The sequence below is a fragment of the Vulpes vulpes genome, chromosome 10 (genome assembly GCF_048418805.1).
Source record: "Vulpes vulpes isolate BD-2025 chromosome 10, VulVul3, whole genome shotgun sequence".
In the NCBI taxonomy this organism is placed as follows: Eukaryota; Metazoa; Chordata; class Mammalia; order Carnivora; family Canidae; genus Vulpes; species Vulpes vulpes.
Window position 1 is genome coordinate 41,230,662 of NC_132789.1, and position 16,993 is coordinate 41,247,654.

The window sequence follows — 16,993 nt, forward strand, 5'->3', positions numbered from 1 at the left end:
TTTTTTTTTTTAATCTTATTTATTTACTTCTTTGACAGAGCATATAAGCATGAGGAACAGCAAAGGGAGAGGGAGAAGCAGACTGCCTTTTGAGCAGGGAGCCTGACACGGGGCTCTATCCCAGGATGTGGGATCATGACCTGAGCTGAAGGCAGAAGCTTAACCGACTAAGCCACCAGATGTTTCTGAACTGGGGTCTGCAGGTGTGGAGCGCTGCACACTGCAGGCCAGGGTGCAGCGTGCTGGTGCGTCTCAGGGCGAGTGTGATGAGGCCCTGAGCCTGTGGAATAGGGCTCAGGTAGCCGGTGCTGGGGGTTCCGGTCACTGGGGGTCGGGCCAGGGACCAGGGCCCTGGCCTCTGCCTTCCGCCTGCCCTTCCACGGCCCGGAGCCTTCCCCATCAGCACCTGCCACAGCCCGCTTGCTGCATTTAGGTCCTTGGTGTGTGTTCAGAGAACTCGGTCTCCTGGGTCGCCTGGCAGGCTCCGTTAGTAGAGCCTACAACTCTCGATCTCGGCTTTGGGAGTTCAAGCCCCATGTTGGGTATAGAGGTCACTTAAATAAAAATAAAACTTAAAAAAAAAAAAAATGCTCGCTCTCCTACCTGGGGAGTCAGAGTGCTCTCCAAACTAATGATTTCTGCACCCAGGGAGAGCCCGCTGCCAAAAAGGCCCGGTCAAATCCTCAGGTGTACATGGACATCAAGATCGGGAACAAGCCGGCCAGCCGCATCCAGATGCTGCTGTGTTTAGACGTTGTTTCCCGTGACAGCAGGTGAGCAGGACTCTGGCCCGAGGCTGGTGGCCAAGCCGGCTGGGGAGGAAGCTGCCTGGAATCTTGAGACTTCAACACCTTTTATCTGAGCCCTTCTGAGACATCTGGGACCCCAGCCTCTTGTCACATGAGCCTGCACAGGCATTCTTGAAGGCTTAGGACCATTAGAAAGATAGGCAGTTGCAAGTTATAAATTGTATTTTTTTTTGGTAGTTTTGTTTTGATATTTTGCAGACACAGATGCGTGGAATATTCTGTAGGGATAGTACGAGGATCTCTTACATATGCTTTATCCACTCACTACGTTACTTTTTTGCCCTCTGTACACTTTTCCATTTAATTTACACACTCGGATATATTTCTTCCTCACCCCCACCCCCACCCCCACCCCGGCTGTGCCAATTGAGAGGAAGTTGAAGACATCGTGCCTCTTGACCCCTAAATAGTTAAGTATATATTTGCTAAGAACAAGACTGCTTCCTTACGTGATCACAGCATGCCCGCTGAATCTGCACGCTATTTCCTGATCTTTGGGCCGAGTTCAGGTTTCAGCACTTCCCTAGCATCGCCCTTTCTGGGGACTGTCGTGGTCCTTCCCTGGCGAGGACTCCCGCTGCACGGGCACAGTCGAGTCTGTAGCCTCCCTCTGTTTGGAACAGAGTCTCGGTGTCTTTCTTGATCTCGAGGATTTGAAGAGAACAGGCCTGCTCTGCAGAGGGTTTCTTAGTCTCTGCCTGGTGCTTCCCCACGTGAACGTTCTGGTAGGAACACCTCGTGTGAGGAAGCGCACGACGACGATACTTCTAGCATTCGTGAGGTCAATTTAGGTCACTTGCTTGAGGAGAGGGCTGCCAGCTTTCTCCACTGGAAGGTGACTATTTTTAGAGCTCTAAATTAAAAGCTAACATTTATTTTCTCCTCACTACCTCCAGCTCTTGCCTTGCCTTTGAGGTGACTACCATTCACAGGTATTGTGTGTTTCCTATTTTCTTGATTATTCATAATGATTGTTTTTTATCCATAATCCTCTTTTTTTTTTTCGGGGTGGGGGGGTTTACCAAAGTCATAATTGCACATAGTTTCAAGAAAATCCTTCTGTGACGTTTGTTACAACATGATGTTCTCCTCCCCACCCCTCTCCCAGCGTCAGTTTTTCTGCCTGCCAAAGCAACATTCATTTCTTTCAGGTGATGATTTGGCTTTTATTATATGTCTGAAAAACATGGATACGTTACCACCACTAGATTGTTTTTCACTTTTGGGCTGTTTTAGGTCAAATTTTTCTGGGAAGCAGACTCCTGGAGGGTCACCTGTGGAAAGTTTGTCAGGGGGTAATCTCGGGGACAACTCTTGCAAGGGAGCAAGGGGAGCAGATTGTGCAGAGTGGAGTTGAGCCACGGTGCAGTCACACAGGCCTCAGCTGGTCCCAGGGTGCCAGGCTTGGGGCCCCTGGCTTGTTCCATACTGAGGCCTGGGGCCCAGGCGTGAGTTCTGGCTGAGGCCCAGGAGGAGTGAGCAGCTCCCTTCCACTGAGGGCATCTCCTGGCACGGAACTTCTCCAGGGTCTGTGAGCGTCTCACGCTCCTGGGAGGTGAGAGAGTAAGGGTGTTGGTTTCGAAGGGGATGGAAGTGGCTTCCCCAGGCGTCCACTGCCATCTGCCTTACCCACCACTCCCATTCTCCTCGGCTGCTACTGCACCTCGGTCTCCTCTTTCCTCCCCCAACCTCTGAAGTGTTGCAGGGACCCAGAGCTCAACCCTTGTTTTGCCTCTCTTCCCTCCCTCTTCCCTTCATGGTTCTGAACCTGTTAGCCCAGTGCCTGCCTCTTAGACCTGATTCTTTAAGTGGAAATGAAAATCCTGGCTCACATATCTTTCCATCACATAGTTTTTCTTTTCTTTGTTTTTTTTTTTTTTTAAAGATTTTACTTATTTATTCACGAGACACACACAGAGAGGCAGAGACACAGGCAGAGGGAGAAGCAGGCTCCCCGTGGGGGGACCCTGGGATCACAACTCAAGCCAAAGCAGCCGCTCAGCCTCTGAGCCACCCAGGCGCCCCATCACATAGTGTTTTTAAAGAATAGGGATCCCTGGGTGGCGCAGCGGTTTAGCGCCTGCCTTTGGCCCAGGGTGCGATCCTGGAGACCTGGGATCGAATCCCACGTCGGCCTCCCGGTGCATGGAGCCTGCTTCTCCCTCTGCCTGTGTCTCTGCCTCTCTCTCTCTCTGTGTGACTATCATAAATAAATACAAAAAAAAAAAAAAATTAAAAAAAAATAAAGAATAGTGTTATGTCATAATTATAAAAGAAAATGAAAGTGATTTACAATAAAATAGTATGTATTTTGGTATTTAAATGCTTGGCCACAGCCAAGTATGTGAAATACTTTAACCGGCTCTTCTGCCCCGAGCCACCGTTAGCCCTAACTGCAGTGCTGACTGCTACAGGTGTGTTTTGTTGCCAGGATCACGGTAATATTTTCTGAAACTGAAAATCCCTCGGTAGAATTCTGAACAAAAGGAAACTTCACTGTTCCCTCAGTTTATGTGGTAGGTCTATTTCTGGAAAAATTCAACGCAGAAAATAAGTTTTGGATTTTTAAAAAGATTTATTTTAGAGAGGGAGGTGGGTAGGGGCATAGGGAGAGAGAATCTTAAGCAGACCCTCTGCTGAGTGCTGAGCCCAACAGGAGGCTCCATCCTGGGACCCTGAGGTCATGACCCCAGCTGAAATCAAGACTTGGGTGCTTAACCGACTGAGTCACCCAGGGACCCCCAGGAGTCTTTGGATTTATGTGTAAAATGGAGTTAGGTTCTTAGCTGAGATCATTATGAAGAGATTTTTCTGTGCTACATAACTTTCTCAGGGCATTGGAAAGTCTGAGAGAATGAAGAATAATTGTTTCTTAGGGCGCGGGGTTGGGGGTGGGGGTGTCAGTCCATGAAGCACGAACCCCTGATTTCCGCTCAGGCCTTGATCTCAGGGTAGAGAGCTCAAGCCCCCTGTTGGGCTCCAGGCTGGGTGAGGGGCCTCCTTTAACAACGGGGGGATTCTTGTTACGGGGGCGCTGCGGGGCGTCTGGGTCCCTGCTCCCTTCGCACTAAAGCGGGCGCGCCCCTCCCCGGCAGCCCCGGGACCCCCAGCAGTCCCGACGGCGAGACCGCACCTTGAGGTCTCCAGCTGCCTCCAGGGGGCAGCGGCGGCCCGTCCAGCGTCCGCAGGCCAATCCGCCTCGGTGCTGGGCTCCCCCTGGGGCTTCCCTCGGGGCCCTGCTCCCCCCCCCCCCCGCCCCCCTGCTCAGCGCCCCGTCCTGTCCCCGGACTCCGGTCCGTCTCTGGCAGCGGGGCTCGCGCTCGTCTCCCTGCTCCCACCTCGTCGTCGTCCAATCCGCGGGGAAGGCCGAGAGCCCCCCCCCCCCCCTCGGGAGCCACGGCTCCCCCACCCGCCCCCGCCCCGGTCCTGAGGTCGCCCCGGTCGTGAGGTCGCCTTTCCTGGGAGGTTCCTCCAGCATCTGCGGGGCGCCCGGATTCCGCAGGTGCCCGCGCCCCGGCCACGAAGTGCCTCCTGCTCTGTCGGCCTCGCGGTTAGTAGCCGCTTCGGGGGCGGCACCCAGGCTTCCCTGATCTCTGCGGGATTCTAGAAGGTGTGACTGAGTATTGGGGTAGTTGAGGCTGACGTTCACCGGGCTGGTTTGTACTGCGGCAGGCGCCCCACCGCCCCGAGCACCCCATCATCCCCACCGCCATCACCCCCATCACCCCCGCCACCCCGACCACTCCCACCGCTCCCATTACCCCCAGCACCGAGGGTGCAGCGGGGCCGTGGCCCCGTCGAGGGCAGCACGCAGGCCCCAGGCTTTGGCATTTACACCGCCAGCACACAGCCTGTGCTACCTCTCAGCCCTGCCAGACCTGGGCTTTTTAAGCTCAGGTGTTACCTCCTCCAGAATCTTACGTGGTCCTGTTACCTCTGGGTGTGTGAGAGACAGACAGACAGACAGACAGAGACATGCCCACATGTGACTGTGGGATGTGCTTCCACTGACTGAGCAAATGTCTGTGCCACTAGGCTGTGCTCTTCTGTAGTAGGATTTTTTTTAACAGCTTTATTTTATCTTTTTTTTCTAATTTTTTTTTAATTTTTATTTATTTATGATAGTCACAGAGAGAGAGAGAGGGGGGCAGAGACACAGGCAGAGGGAGAAGGCAGGCTCCATGCACCGGGAGCCTGATGTGGGATTCGATCCGGGAGTCCAGGATCGCGCCCTGGGCCAAAGGCAGGCGCCAAACCGCTGCGCCACCCAGGGATCCCGTATTTTATTTCTTAAAAATTTTATTTATTCATTCATGAGAGAGACACACAGAGAGAGGCAGAGACACAGGCAGAGGGAGAAGCAGGCTCCATGCAGGCAGCCTGATATGGGACTCAATCCCGGGACTCCAGAGTCATGCCCTGGGCCAAAGGCAGGTGCCATACTGCTGAGCCACCCAGGGATCCCCCCTTTGCCCATTTTTTAATGGAGTTGTCTTTTTATTATTGAATTGCAAGAGTTCTTTCAATATTCTAGGTATAGATCTCTTATCAGATACATGATTTGCGAGTGTTTCTGGCCATTCTGTGGGTTGTCTTTTCACTTTCTTTATGGTTTACTTTGAAGCAGAAAAGTTTTAATTCTGTTGAAGTCCAATATATTTTTTCTTCTATCAGTGTGTTTTTGATGTCATAACTAAGAAGGCTCTGCCTAAACTAAGGTCATGAAGATTTATTCTTGTATTTTAAGTTTTATGGCTTCACTCTTAAATAGGGCTCTGACCCATTTTGAGTTAATTTTTGTGTATAGTATGAGAAAAGAGGTTTAATTTCCTTCCTTTGTGGATGTCCAATTGTCCCAGGCATTTGTTGAAAAGGCTGTTCTTTTCCTTGTCTTGGCATCTCTGTTGAAAATCAATTGACCATAGATGTAAGGGCTTATTTCTGGCCTTTCTGCTCTGCCTCACTGATCTGTAAATCTGTCCTATGACAGCTCCATGGTACATTTTGAATTTGACAAGTGTGGATCTTCCAGTTTTGTTCTTTTTTTTTTTCCAGATTGTTTTGGCTGCTCTAGGTCTCTAGCATTTCCATATGAATTTTGGGAATACGTTTTCAACTTCTGCAAAAAAAAAAGCCAGCTAGGATTTTGATGGAGATTGCGCTGAATCTGTAGATGAGTTTGGGAAGTGTCGTGATCTTAACAGAATTAAGTTTTCCAACCCATGAACATGGCTTTCTTTCCATTTGTTTAGGTCTTTACTTTCTTTCAGTAATATTTTATATTTATCAAAGTATAAGCTTCTACTTTTTAAATTTATTCCTAAGTATTTTATTCTTTCGATGTTATTGTCAATGAAATTGTTTTCTTGATTTTTTTTTAAGATTTTATTTATTTCTTTGACAGAGACTGAGGAAACAAGCATGAGGAGAGGGAACAAGAGGAGAAGCTGATGCTCACTAAGCAGGGAGCCAGATGCAGGGCTTGATCCCAGGACTCTGAGATCATGACCCAAGCCGAAGGCAGATGCCCAGCTGACTGAGCCTCCCCTCTTGATTTCATTTTATTTCATTTTCAGATTGTTCATTGCTCCAGTCTAGAGAGAAGTTGATTTTTGTGTATTGATCTTATATTCTGCAACTTTGCTGAGTTTATTAGTCCTATAGTTTTCCAATAGGTTCCTTAGGATTTTGTGTATAACGAGATCATGTCATCAGCGAACTTCACTTTTTTTTTTTTTTTTTTTTTTGCAATTTGCCCTGACTAGAACCTCTAGTACAATGTCAAATAGAAGCAGTGAGGGCAGATGTCTTGGTCTTATTCCTGAGCTTCGGGCAAAAATCCCTAGTCTTCACCATGTGGGGACTTTTGTAGGGGCTCTTTATCAAACTGAGCAGGTTCTCTTCCTAGTTTTGTAAGATGCCTTTTCCATTCTATCGAGATGATTCTGTGTTTTTTTGTACTTGATCCTGTTAATGTGCTACGTCATATTGCTTTTTGGATGTTAAACCAGCCTTGTGTCCCTGAGATGAATCCACATTTATCTTTTGAGTGACTAGAGTGTGACTACACCAGGGCTGGGGCCAGTGTCCCCAGGGCTTACCAGGAGGAGCCTGGCTATGAAGTAGACAGTATTGAATGAATGAATGAAAGGCTAAACCAATCTAAAGTAGTTTAAACAACTCTGCTCACCACTTCATTGACTTCACCTGAGCGGAAGATGAGGCGTCCACACGGTATCCTCCTGGGCCTGAGCTGCCTGAAGGGCTGTCCACACACGTGGGCACAGATGTCCCTCTGAGGGCCGGGCCCCGGGGTATGGGCTGAGCCGCCCCTCTCGCCCCCAGGCCTGCTCTCCATGGCCAGCTACGGCCCCAGTTCTTCCTGACGTGTGACAAGACGGATTGGCTAGATGGCAAGCACGTGGTGTTCGGGGAGGTCACGGAAGGCCTGGATGTCCTGCGGCAGATCGAGGTGGGGGGCTGCCCAGCTCCAGGTGCATGGCCCCATGGGGGAGCTGGGGGAGCGCTGCTCCACTCAGGGGAGAGTGGGGGGCACGTGGGGAGGGGCCCCAAGCCACCCGTCACCCTCCACCCTCCCCGGTTTCTGCCCCCACAAGGCAGCAAGGACGGGAAGCCGCAGCAGAAGGTGATCATCGCCGACTGCGGGGAGTACGTATGAGTCTGCACCCCCCGTGTCTGCACTGCCCTGCGTCCCGGAGCGGTCACACCGTCTCAGGGCATCAGTCCCCTCTGGGCAAGCAGGGCTTTGTGTCCCGGCTCCTGGAGTCTGCTTGGAGTAGCTCTTGTGCAGAGGTGGCCCGGGCTTCCTCTGGCTCTCTCCCCGGGGTGGCCGTGGGCCGGGAGGGCAGAGGCGCCGCGTCTTCCAGGCCTCTGCTGCCGCGGCTGCTCCTGGGCCCACCCGTGTGGCTCCTGGACATCGCTTCTGCTAAAATAAATCCTAGTTCTTGTCCTGCTGCCTGTCAGCCAGGTCCAGGTGTTTACAAAGGTTGCGGCTGTGCCTGGACCTCCTCCTGCGACAGAGCAGAGCACCGCGCTGCCGTGTGCCTCCCGCCCGGGCCGAGGCCCTGAGCGCGCACCCTTGTCAGGCGGCCGCAGGGCCGCGGAGGCTGAGCTGGTGCAGGTGCCTCCATCCTGCTGTCCCTGCCTCCGTCCTGCCCTCACACCTGGTCCAGAGTCAGACGGGCACCCAGTCGCCTGTTACTCGGTCGCTGCACCAGTGGTCAGTAGAGTCCTGCCGGGCCCTGCGCTTGGTGCTGGGGAGACTGAGGCACAGATGGTTCCTGGCCCCTCCCCTAGACCCAGAGCAAGTCCAAGTCTGTGCCAGTTCGAGGCTTTGCTGCTGGTCACCCTTCGGCATGACCCGTGTGCGGAGGCCGAGCCCCAGAAGCCATCAGTCACCAGAAACGACTCCCGGGCAGCCACTGGCTCACCTACTGCCTGCCAGTGGCTCTGATCAGGGTCTACACTCCAGCCACTGGGTGCAGCGGCTTCTTGTTTTGGGTTGAGGTTGGGTTGAGCCAGGAGGGGAGGGGAGCAGGCCTGTGACCCCGGCAGGTCGCGAGCATCCCTGGCCAACCTTGGTCTCTGCCTTCGGGGGCCTTGTCACGGTGTGGGGACTGGCAGCGATGAGGCCATGGCTGGCGTGGGAGAAAAGGTGTGCGGGGTACTTGACAGGCTGGCTCTAGGGATGACATGGGGAGGGGCATGGGCTGGCCTGAGCCCCAGGAAGGAGAACAGGACGTCCATGGAGGGAACACAGTTCGTCGCTGTGGTTCCGTGGCTGCCCCGGGTGGGCGGGCTGGGCACACTGGCTGGGAAGCCGGGGACCAGGAGCCCTGGGGTGGCGGGTGTGAAGTGTAAGAGCCTCCCCAGAATCTGTCATGGGGTCACCCCAACCCTCCCGGGGTGGTGACCAAGCCTCGGGGGAGTGGACAGGTCCCGATATCCGGGCTGACGATCGAGCATCTGCTGCCTGCCTCCGCTGGGCCGGGCTCCATGGGGACCCCATGCCTGGCTGCGGGGAAGGAATGGGGACAGAACCAGGGTGCGGCTCACGGATGGAATGGCACAAGTCATGCTTTCAAAGATTTAATAACACATTTTCAAAATACATCAGGTTGAGTAAATCAGATCACCAAGCAGCGCGCAGAGCACGATCCTACCTGTAAACTACCCGTAGTGTCTACCTGGAGACAGACGTGTGCGCGAGGAGACCAGAAGGAGGTACAGCGGATGCTGAGCTCTGTGCTGGGACTGTGTATATTTGTATGATACTTTTTCTTTTCTTTTTTTTTTTTTTTCTTTTTGATACTTTTTATTTTCAAAAATTTCCCTGGTGCCCACACCCCTGATATTCTCAGTGAGGAAAAGTTTATTTTGTTTTTTGTTTTTTTTAGGGCCAAACGGACTCGCAGCTCTGGGTGAGAAGAGACCGTCTGCAGAGCTCCAGCTCAGCATTCCGGAGGCCTGGGGACGGCGCGGGGACACAGCAGCCCCGGCAGGGGCGTGCCCCGTGCCACCCGAGGTCCCCGGGCCTGGAGCGCACCAGGCCCACCTCAGCCTGAGGCGGGACCAGTGTCGGTTCCAACACAGGGGCACCTGCTGGATGTGCTCTGGGAGGAGTGGCCTCGAGTGCAAGGCTGCTGGGGAGGCCCAGACGGGCACATTCCCGTAAAGCAACACCCGCTGACCCCGGCGGCCTCGCCAGGACAGAGCCAACGCCCCGAGGAAAGCCCTTGAACCTGCGGGGGACCTCCTACGTCACTGGAACCAGCCGCAGAGCCGGGAGTCCAGGCTGGGTCTGCTCCCTGACCCACAGCCTCTGGTCCTGTGGCATTTTGGGCGTTTCTTGAAGCACGTTACCCACCGTCCTCCACAGCGACTCACGGACGGAAGGCCCGGTGAGCCGGCGGGTGGGCGGGGCCGCAGGCTAGGGGCGCATGGGGCGGTGCCGGGTCAGCACCCCGGACATGGCTGTTCCTCCGAGGCCAACCCCCCCCCACCCCTGCCCCCGCCCCCACCTTGACCGCAACCTGGGCGGCAGGTGAGCCACAGGAATGAGTGGGCTGTCCCTGCACTGACGCCACGGCCTTCTCGGTTGGGGTTTGGTCTGGTGGTCGCCTGCACGGCCGCAGGCTCCAGAAGTCAGCTACGGTGTGGCAGGGGATCCAGATGGCCATCCTCATGCATCCCAGGGCACACCGGGCAGGGCCCCCAGCCCCGGCGTGCGGGCTACACGCTGGGCGTCCAAGAGCCCAAGTGCAGGTCAGAGGTTCCCAGGCCTTCGCTGCCCTTGGTGTTGGGAGGCGACCGCTGGTCACTAAGGTCCCGAAGCGGCAGCTGAGCACCCAGGCTGGGTGTCGGCTCTGCCGGGAGCAGGGGAGACTGAAGCTTGACCCGAGCAGGACTCGGGCAGCACACGGGTCAGAGGCTGCGGGGGAACCAGACAGAACCCGGGTCTCCGGAGTCCAGGTGCACTGTGCTCGGGTCGCTGCCTGGCCGCGGTCCAGGCCCCCTGCACCCAGTCCGGCCCACCCTCTGCGATCCTCGGCACCGGCTGTCCCCCAACAGGGCCCGGCCTCCATACCCGGGTCCCCTCTTCGGGGGGCAAGGTGACTGCAGGGATGTGCCCCGGGGCATGGTGCTCCCACCTCTGCCGGGCCTGGGGGGCAGTCCAGGCTTGGCGGCGGCTCTGAGGAGAGCAGCAATTTCAGGGAGTGCCCTGCCCGGGCCCCTAATTACTGCCTGTCGCGCCCTGGGACACAGGCCGCTCTCGCTTGCAGGTCTGGGCTCCTGGGCACAGCGGGGCACAGCAGCAGCGGCCTGTTCTACCTCTGGGGGCTCCCCCGCGGCTCCCCCTGCCCAGCCTGCAGGGGCCCCGAGAAACGGGCTTCATCTTAACTCTGAGCGGCCGGTGGGTGTGTGGGGTCGTGTGCTGACGGTTCTGAGGGCCCATCTGGGGTCAGTGGGAGGCACACCGGGCTGGGTACTGATGGCGCTGGTTGGGGCCGCTGCAGCCACTGCCTTGGCTCTAAGAGTGGCGTCTCTCAGGGTGGAGAAGCTGGCGGGAACTGGGCGCCCCAAGGTTGTTGTGGGGTGGGGGGTGCTCACACCTCTTCCCTAAGGAGGGAACGCAAGTAGGTGCTGCAGTGGCCTGGTGGGTGGCCAATGAATGTGCCACGTTAGGAGCCCAGTACTCGCTGTGCTGAGGGCAGGAGCCCTGCTCAGAATCCAGCTGGTCACCCTCGGGCCGGGGTCACCTGCAGCGCAGGCTGGGGATGGCCAAGGACACGTCCTAAGACGGGACGTCAAAGTGGCACCGCGCGGGCAGCAGTGCTGCGTCCTTCAGGCCTGTGAGGCTGGGCCGGCCAGTCTACCAGAAACCCCAGGGCTGGGGCAGGGCACCCCGGCAGGCATATGTGGCCCTCCCTGCCCCCCCCCCCACAGCAATGGTGGCTTTGTGAGTGTTCCCTGCCTGCAGGAGAGGGGGGCAGGGCCTCAGTGGCAGCCGCACGCCCTGACCACCATGTTGCGGTGCTTGCGCAGGATGACGTTGTTGCTGCTGTCGTAGTAGAGCACGGAGGTGGCGCTCAGCTTGGTGGGGGCGCAGCACGCCTTGGGGACGGCATCCGGCTTCATCAGGTGCACCTGGCCAGACGGGGCGGCGGGCAGAGGCATGAACACGGGGCTTCCCCGAGCCTTCACCCCCTGCGCCCTCCCCACCTGCAGCTGAGGTGGGTGCTGACATGGAGATGTGCCCCACCCCTTCCCCGCCCCACTGTCCTCAGGGCACCCCCTGAGCCCCAGCTGGATCCCCTCAGACGGGACAGCCCAGCACACGGTGCCCCTCCGGGTGCCCTCCGCGCCCCTCTCTGTGCCTCTGTGATGTGCCCCCCCCCCCCAGCCGTTCGTGGTCTGTCTCCCTCCCACGTGCGAGCCGGTGATGGTCACAGGCCTGGAGATGGCCCAGCAGCCTAGGCCCGCCCCTGGGGTGTGCAACGCGCTTTTCCCACAAAGCGCTTCCCACACTGGAGCCCACCTCTAAGGCCACGACTGTTTTTGGACAGACCAGGACTGAGGCCCGGGGCCTGGGGGCGGCACGAGGCTCCCCGCGTGGCAGTGGGACCTGGGCCTAGCGCACTGATCTCTTGCCCCCCACAGCTCTGCTGCCAGGAACGGGCCCGAGGGAGCGGCCTGCCTTCAGCATCCAAAAAATACGTGCCTGCAGCGCCAGCGGCTGGGCAGGGGCCACATGCAGGGGGCCTGGCCGGGGGGCTGCACAGGTGAGGTGGCCTCCCCACAACCCCGGCCTCCAGCCCTGGCAGGGGCACTGAGTGGGACCCAGACGAAGCCATCTGGTGGGGGGCCCGCCGGCAGCCTGGCCCCCGCCCCCCCAGGCCCAGCCTTGGCCCCGTAGGCCCAGCGCGGAGCCGCCTGCAGAAGGACACTGGTTGCTCAGGGCCCAGCAGCCTCGCGGAGGCCCAGCCCGGCGGGGATGCGGCTGCCACTGCCCCCAACATCCCCACCTCCACGCGCCATGGCTGGGCTTGGTGTCCGTAGGCCCACGGGACAGAAACCAGGGGACACGGCCCCCCTGCAGCAGCCTTGGGGCTCTGCGGGCTGGAAACCCACGAGGGCCGCTCCTGACCTGGAGCTGGGGGAAAGTCTGGCGCCGCCGGGCGCGGCCTGAGACTCCCCGCAGACGACAGACAGAAAGACAGGCCTTTGTCCCATCTGGGCCCAGACCAGGGGCTGTGGAGGCCACGGTGCCAGCCCCCTTAGCTTGGTGTGGGCCCTGGGCGAGCAGGTCACAGGGTCTGTCACTGGCTGGGCCGCTCTGGGTACAAGTCACGCCCCTGCCAAGGGGGTACAATGGCTCTCTGCTCGATCCCCACACCAGCGTATCCAGGACAAGGGCCTCGTGCCGGCCCCACCGGGATCGGGGCACAGAGATGTCCCAACCTGGTCCCCGCTCTCATGGATTCCGTGGGGAGGGAAGGGGACACGGGGAATATTCCAGTTGGCACCCAGGACCTCGGGGTAGGCACAGCCCTCCAGCCGAACGGCTCACCTACAGACCCCAGGTGCCCCACTCCCTGCCCCTCCCGAGGGCCGCCCTGCCTCTGCCCTGTACCAGCTCGCGGACACCCTGTCGGGGGGGCCACCGCAGCCCCCCGCTGGCACCCTGCCTGCCCCGCCCTCATCCTTCTGTGCTGCAGCCGGAGCAGCACTTCCAGAGAGCAAGGAAGGTGGTGGCACTTTGCACCTGCTTGTCCCTGGACAAGAGATTAAGTCCACCCACCTGGCCCTTCAGGCGGGACCCAAGGCCCCATGAGCGGCCCCTGACCCCCGACGTCACCTGCCGCCCGAGCCCACCCAGCCAGCTGGACTTGGGAGCTGCAGGGGCCCCTCGGCCCGCACGCCCTTGAGCCCCGGGAGGAGCAGGAAGCAGGTGCGTAAAGGGCAGCTGGGGCTCACGTGCCTCATCCCACTGAGCTCCAGGCTGAAGGCGGCTCCTGGGGGGCGGGGGGAGGGCAGACCCCACCTGACGTGGGAAAGGCGGTTACCACGGAGCCAAAGCCTCCGCGGTGCTGCGTCTCCTCGCCCCTGGAGCTCCCAGACAGGCTTGGGGACACAGGAGCTAGGAGTCCAGGTCCACCTTCTAGGAGGTGTCCACCCCGAGTCAGTAACACGTAAGCCTTGGGGTGCTGCGTTGGTAGCAGACAGCCCCCCAGCTCCTGGTCCCCGCACACAGCCGGGCACCCCCCGAGGGTGAGGGACGCACAGGCTGACCCCAGACGACTCCACGGCCCAAGGCAGAGAGAGGGCCCGGAAGGGGGCGGACCCTCACCAGGAGCCCCGGGAAGGCACAGCCCCTGGCGGCCAGTGTTGAAACCCAGAGGGGCTGGATTTCAGGGTCCTAGGACCTGAGCACTTCCAGCGGCCCCTGGGCCAGCAGCAGCCTGGCTGGGCGGGGGGTGGGGGTGGGGGTGGGGGGATGGCGGGAGAAGCCACCCCGCCTGGGGCCCCACCTGAGTCGGGAGCTGCTCACCCTCCCAGAGCACAGCCCAGAGACCCCGGGGCACCCAGGGGCCGCGGAGCCTCCCCCCCACCAGCACCCCGTGGGAACCAGCGCCCCCGAGGCCCCGCCCACCTCTCCACCCCTCCCTGCAACCTGCCCCCCTCCAGGGGCCCCTCCCGAAGAAGGCCTTGCTGCCAGCAGCTCCCCGAGCAGCTCCCCACGACCCAAGCTGCTCCGGCCACGCCCGGCTCGGGCCCTGCAGCAGTGGCTGCCCTCCAGCAGGGGAGCAGCGCACACACCTGCAAACACTGCGTGCCCCCCCCCCCACTACACGGTGGGCTGAGCCCCTTCGAGGTGGCACGCTAGCCCAGCAGCAGCAAGCAGCCCCACCAGGGCCGGCGGCTCCTTGGGACTCCTGCCCAGGGGAGAGGGAAGGACGACTACACGCACACAGAAGAGACGCCCCTGAAGACCGGTTCCGGTGAACGGGGCACCGCTGCAGGGCACTACAGGACCTCGGCTTCAGGAGGCCGCTGCCTTTAAGAGCCGGAGACGTAGCTGACCTTCCTCACACACAGAAACAGACATGGAGAGTTAGAATCAGGAGACAGTACATTCCAGATGAAAGAACGAGACACAATCACAGCAAGACACCTAAGAGAAATGTCAGCAATATACCTGCTAGAGATTTCAAAGGAATGACCACAATGATACAGTACGTGAAAAGAGTGGAGGACGTCGGTGAGACCATTAATGAGATAAAAAACGACCAGTCAGAGATGAGGAACACCATAAATGCGATTTAAAACACACTGGAGGGGCGCCTGGGTAGCTCAGGGGCTTAAGTGTCTGATTCTTGGTTTTGGCTCAGGTGAGTCATGGGATCGAGTCCTGCATCGGACTCCTGCTTGGTGTGCAGTCTGCTGGAGATTCTCTCCCTCTGTCCCCTTCATGCTCTTCATCTCTCTGTCAAATAAATAAATCTTAACACACACACATGATAGAATAAAGAGTAGGCTAGAGGAATCAGAGAACAAATCAGTGACCTGGAAGACAGAGTAATGGAAAGTAATCAGGGGGGCACCTGGGTGGCTCAGTGATTGAGCATCTGCCTTTGGCTCAGGTCATTATCTCGGGGTCCAGGATCAAATCCCACATCAGGCTCCCTGTAGGGAGCCTGCTTCTCCCTCTGCCTATGTCTCTGCTGTTCTCTCTGTGTCTCTCATAAATAAATAAATAAATAAATAAATAAATAAAATCTTAAAAAAAAAAAAAAGGAAAGTAATCAAGGTCACCAGATGAGAGAGGGGAAAATTACGCAGAATGAGAATAAATTTAAGGAACTCAGCAACACCATGAAGCATTTAACATCCGCATCACAGGGATCCCAGAACGAAAAGAGAGGGAAAAGGGGGCAGAATATTTATTTGAGGAAATAACAGCTGAAGAAATAGGAGGAAGGAAACAGAAATCCAGATTCAAGAGGTAGATCCTGGAACCAGATCAACCCAAGGAGATCTGCTCCAAGACACACAGTAATCAAAATGGCAAAAAGGAGTGCTACAGAGAATGTTTAAAGCACCAAGAGGGGATTTAAAACAACAACAACAAAAAAACACCCAACAGCGCATACAGGGGAACCCTAGAAGGCAATCAGCTGAGTTTTCAGCAGAAACACTGCAGGCCAGAAGGGAGTGGTATGATATATTCAAAGTGCTGAAAGGAAAAAAGCTGTAGCCAGGACAACTCTGTCCAACAAGGCTACCACTCAGAACAGAAGGACAGATAAAGTGCTTCCCAGAAAACAAAAGTTAAAGGAATTCATGACCACTAATCAGCCCTACGAGAAGTGTTAAAGGAGATTTTTCTAGTGGAAAGAAAAGATCATAAGTAAGATTAAGAAAACTAGGAAGCACAACAGCAGTAAAAATAAGTATGTTTATAAAACTCAGCCAAAGGACTCACAAAATAAAAGGATGTAAAGCACGACACCATATACCTAAATGATGAGGTGGGGGGAGAGGAGTAAAGAATGGGTTCATATGAAACAACCATCAACTTAATATAGACTGCTCTAAGCAGAAAATGTTATGTACAAACCCAACGGTAACCACAAATCAAAAGCCAGGAATAGGTGTGCAAAAATGAAAGGGCAAGGTAACCACATATATTACTAAAAAAAGTCTGCACCAGACATGAGAGTAGAGAGCAAGAGAGGAAAGGAACAGAAGACATACAAAAACAACCACAATGGAATGGCAAATAAAACAAAATGGCAACATGTACATCCCTATCAATAATTACTTTGAATGTAAACGGACTAAATGCCCCAATCAAAAACACTGGGTAATAGAACGGATACAAAACAAAAAAAGACCCATCTGTACGCTGCCTACGTAAAACACCCATTTCAGATGGTGAGACACCTGCAGACTGAAGGTGAAAGGGTGGAGAAGCATTTATCGTGCAGACAGACACGATAATGAAGCCAGGACATGGGACAAAACAGACGTTAAAGACTATAAGAGACAGAGAATGACACTATATAAAACACTATATATAAAGGGAACAATCCAACAAGAAGCTGTAACAATTGTAAATATTTATACACCCAATATGGGAGCACTCATATACATAAAACAGTAACAACAAACATGCAGTAAACTGACAGTAATACAGTAATAACAGGGGACTTTAACACCCTCGTTACATCAACAGATAGATCATCTAAACAAAATCAACAAGAAAACGGTGTCTTTGAATGACACATTTGACCAGATGATTTTAACATATATTCAGAACATTCCATCTTAAGAACATACACTTTATGGGATCCCTGGGTGGCTCAGTGGTTTGGCACCTGACTTCGGCCCAGAGCATGATCCTGGAGTCCCAGGATTGAGGCCCACATCGGGCTCCCTGCATGGAGCCTGCTTCTCCCTCTGCCTGTGTCTCTGCCTCTCCCTGTGTATCTCTCATGAATAATGAATAAAATCGTTAAAAAAAAAAAAAGAATATACACTTTACAAGTGCCTATGGAACACCTTCCAGAACAGATCACATATGAGTCCACAAAACTAGTCTCAATAAATTACAAAAGATTAAAGTCATACCATGCATCTTTTCTAACCATAATATTACA

General features: G+C 55.8%; 2 protein-coding genes across 5 annotated transcripts in view; one reads left to right on the top strand and one right to left on the bottom strand.

The window, feature by feature from the left end:
* Positions 1 to 290: 290 nt before the first annotated feature.
* LOC112908214 (peptidyl-prolyl cis-trans isomerase E-like) lies at positions 291 to 9,054 on the top strand. Of its 4 annotated transcripts, none has more exons than XM_072723739.1 (5): positions 291 to 773; positions 1,706 to 1,741; positions 7,155 to 7,281; positions 7,427 to 7,478; positions 8,947 to 9,054. In XM_072723739.1, the coding sequence occupies exons 1-4, from the start codon at positions 694 to 696 to the stop codon at positions 7,457 to 7,459; spliced, it is 276 nt and encodes a 91-aa protein (XP_072579840.1). In that variant the 5' UTR covers positions 291 to 693; the 3' UTR covers positions 7,460 to 7,478; positions 8,947 to 9,054. The 4 variants fall into 4 exon arrangements, with proteins under 4 accessions (XP_072579840.1, XP_025839452.1, XP_072579841.1 ...); XM_025983667.2 differs by having other exon boundaries at positions 7,431 to 7,478; XM_072723740.1 differs by lacking the exon at positions 1,706 to 1,741 and having other exon boundaries at positions 7,431 to 7,478.
* The window catches only part of LOC140594183 (bone morphogenetic protein 8B), a 34,808-nt gene continuing 26,717 nt past the window's right edge, over positions 8,903 to 16,993 (bottom strand). Inside the window, exon 7 of the mRNA XM_072723738.1 lies at positions 8,903 to 11,477. Coding sequence (XP_072579839.1) covers positions 11,328 to 11,477 — 150 coding nt within the window. The 3' untranslated portion in view covers positions 8,903 to 11,327. The remainder of the gene's footprint in view (positions 11,478 to 16,993) is intronic.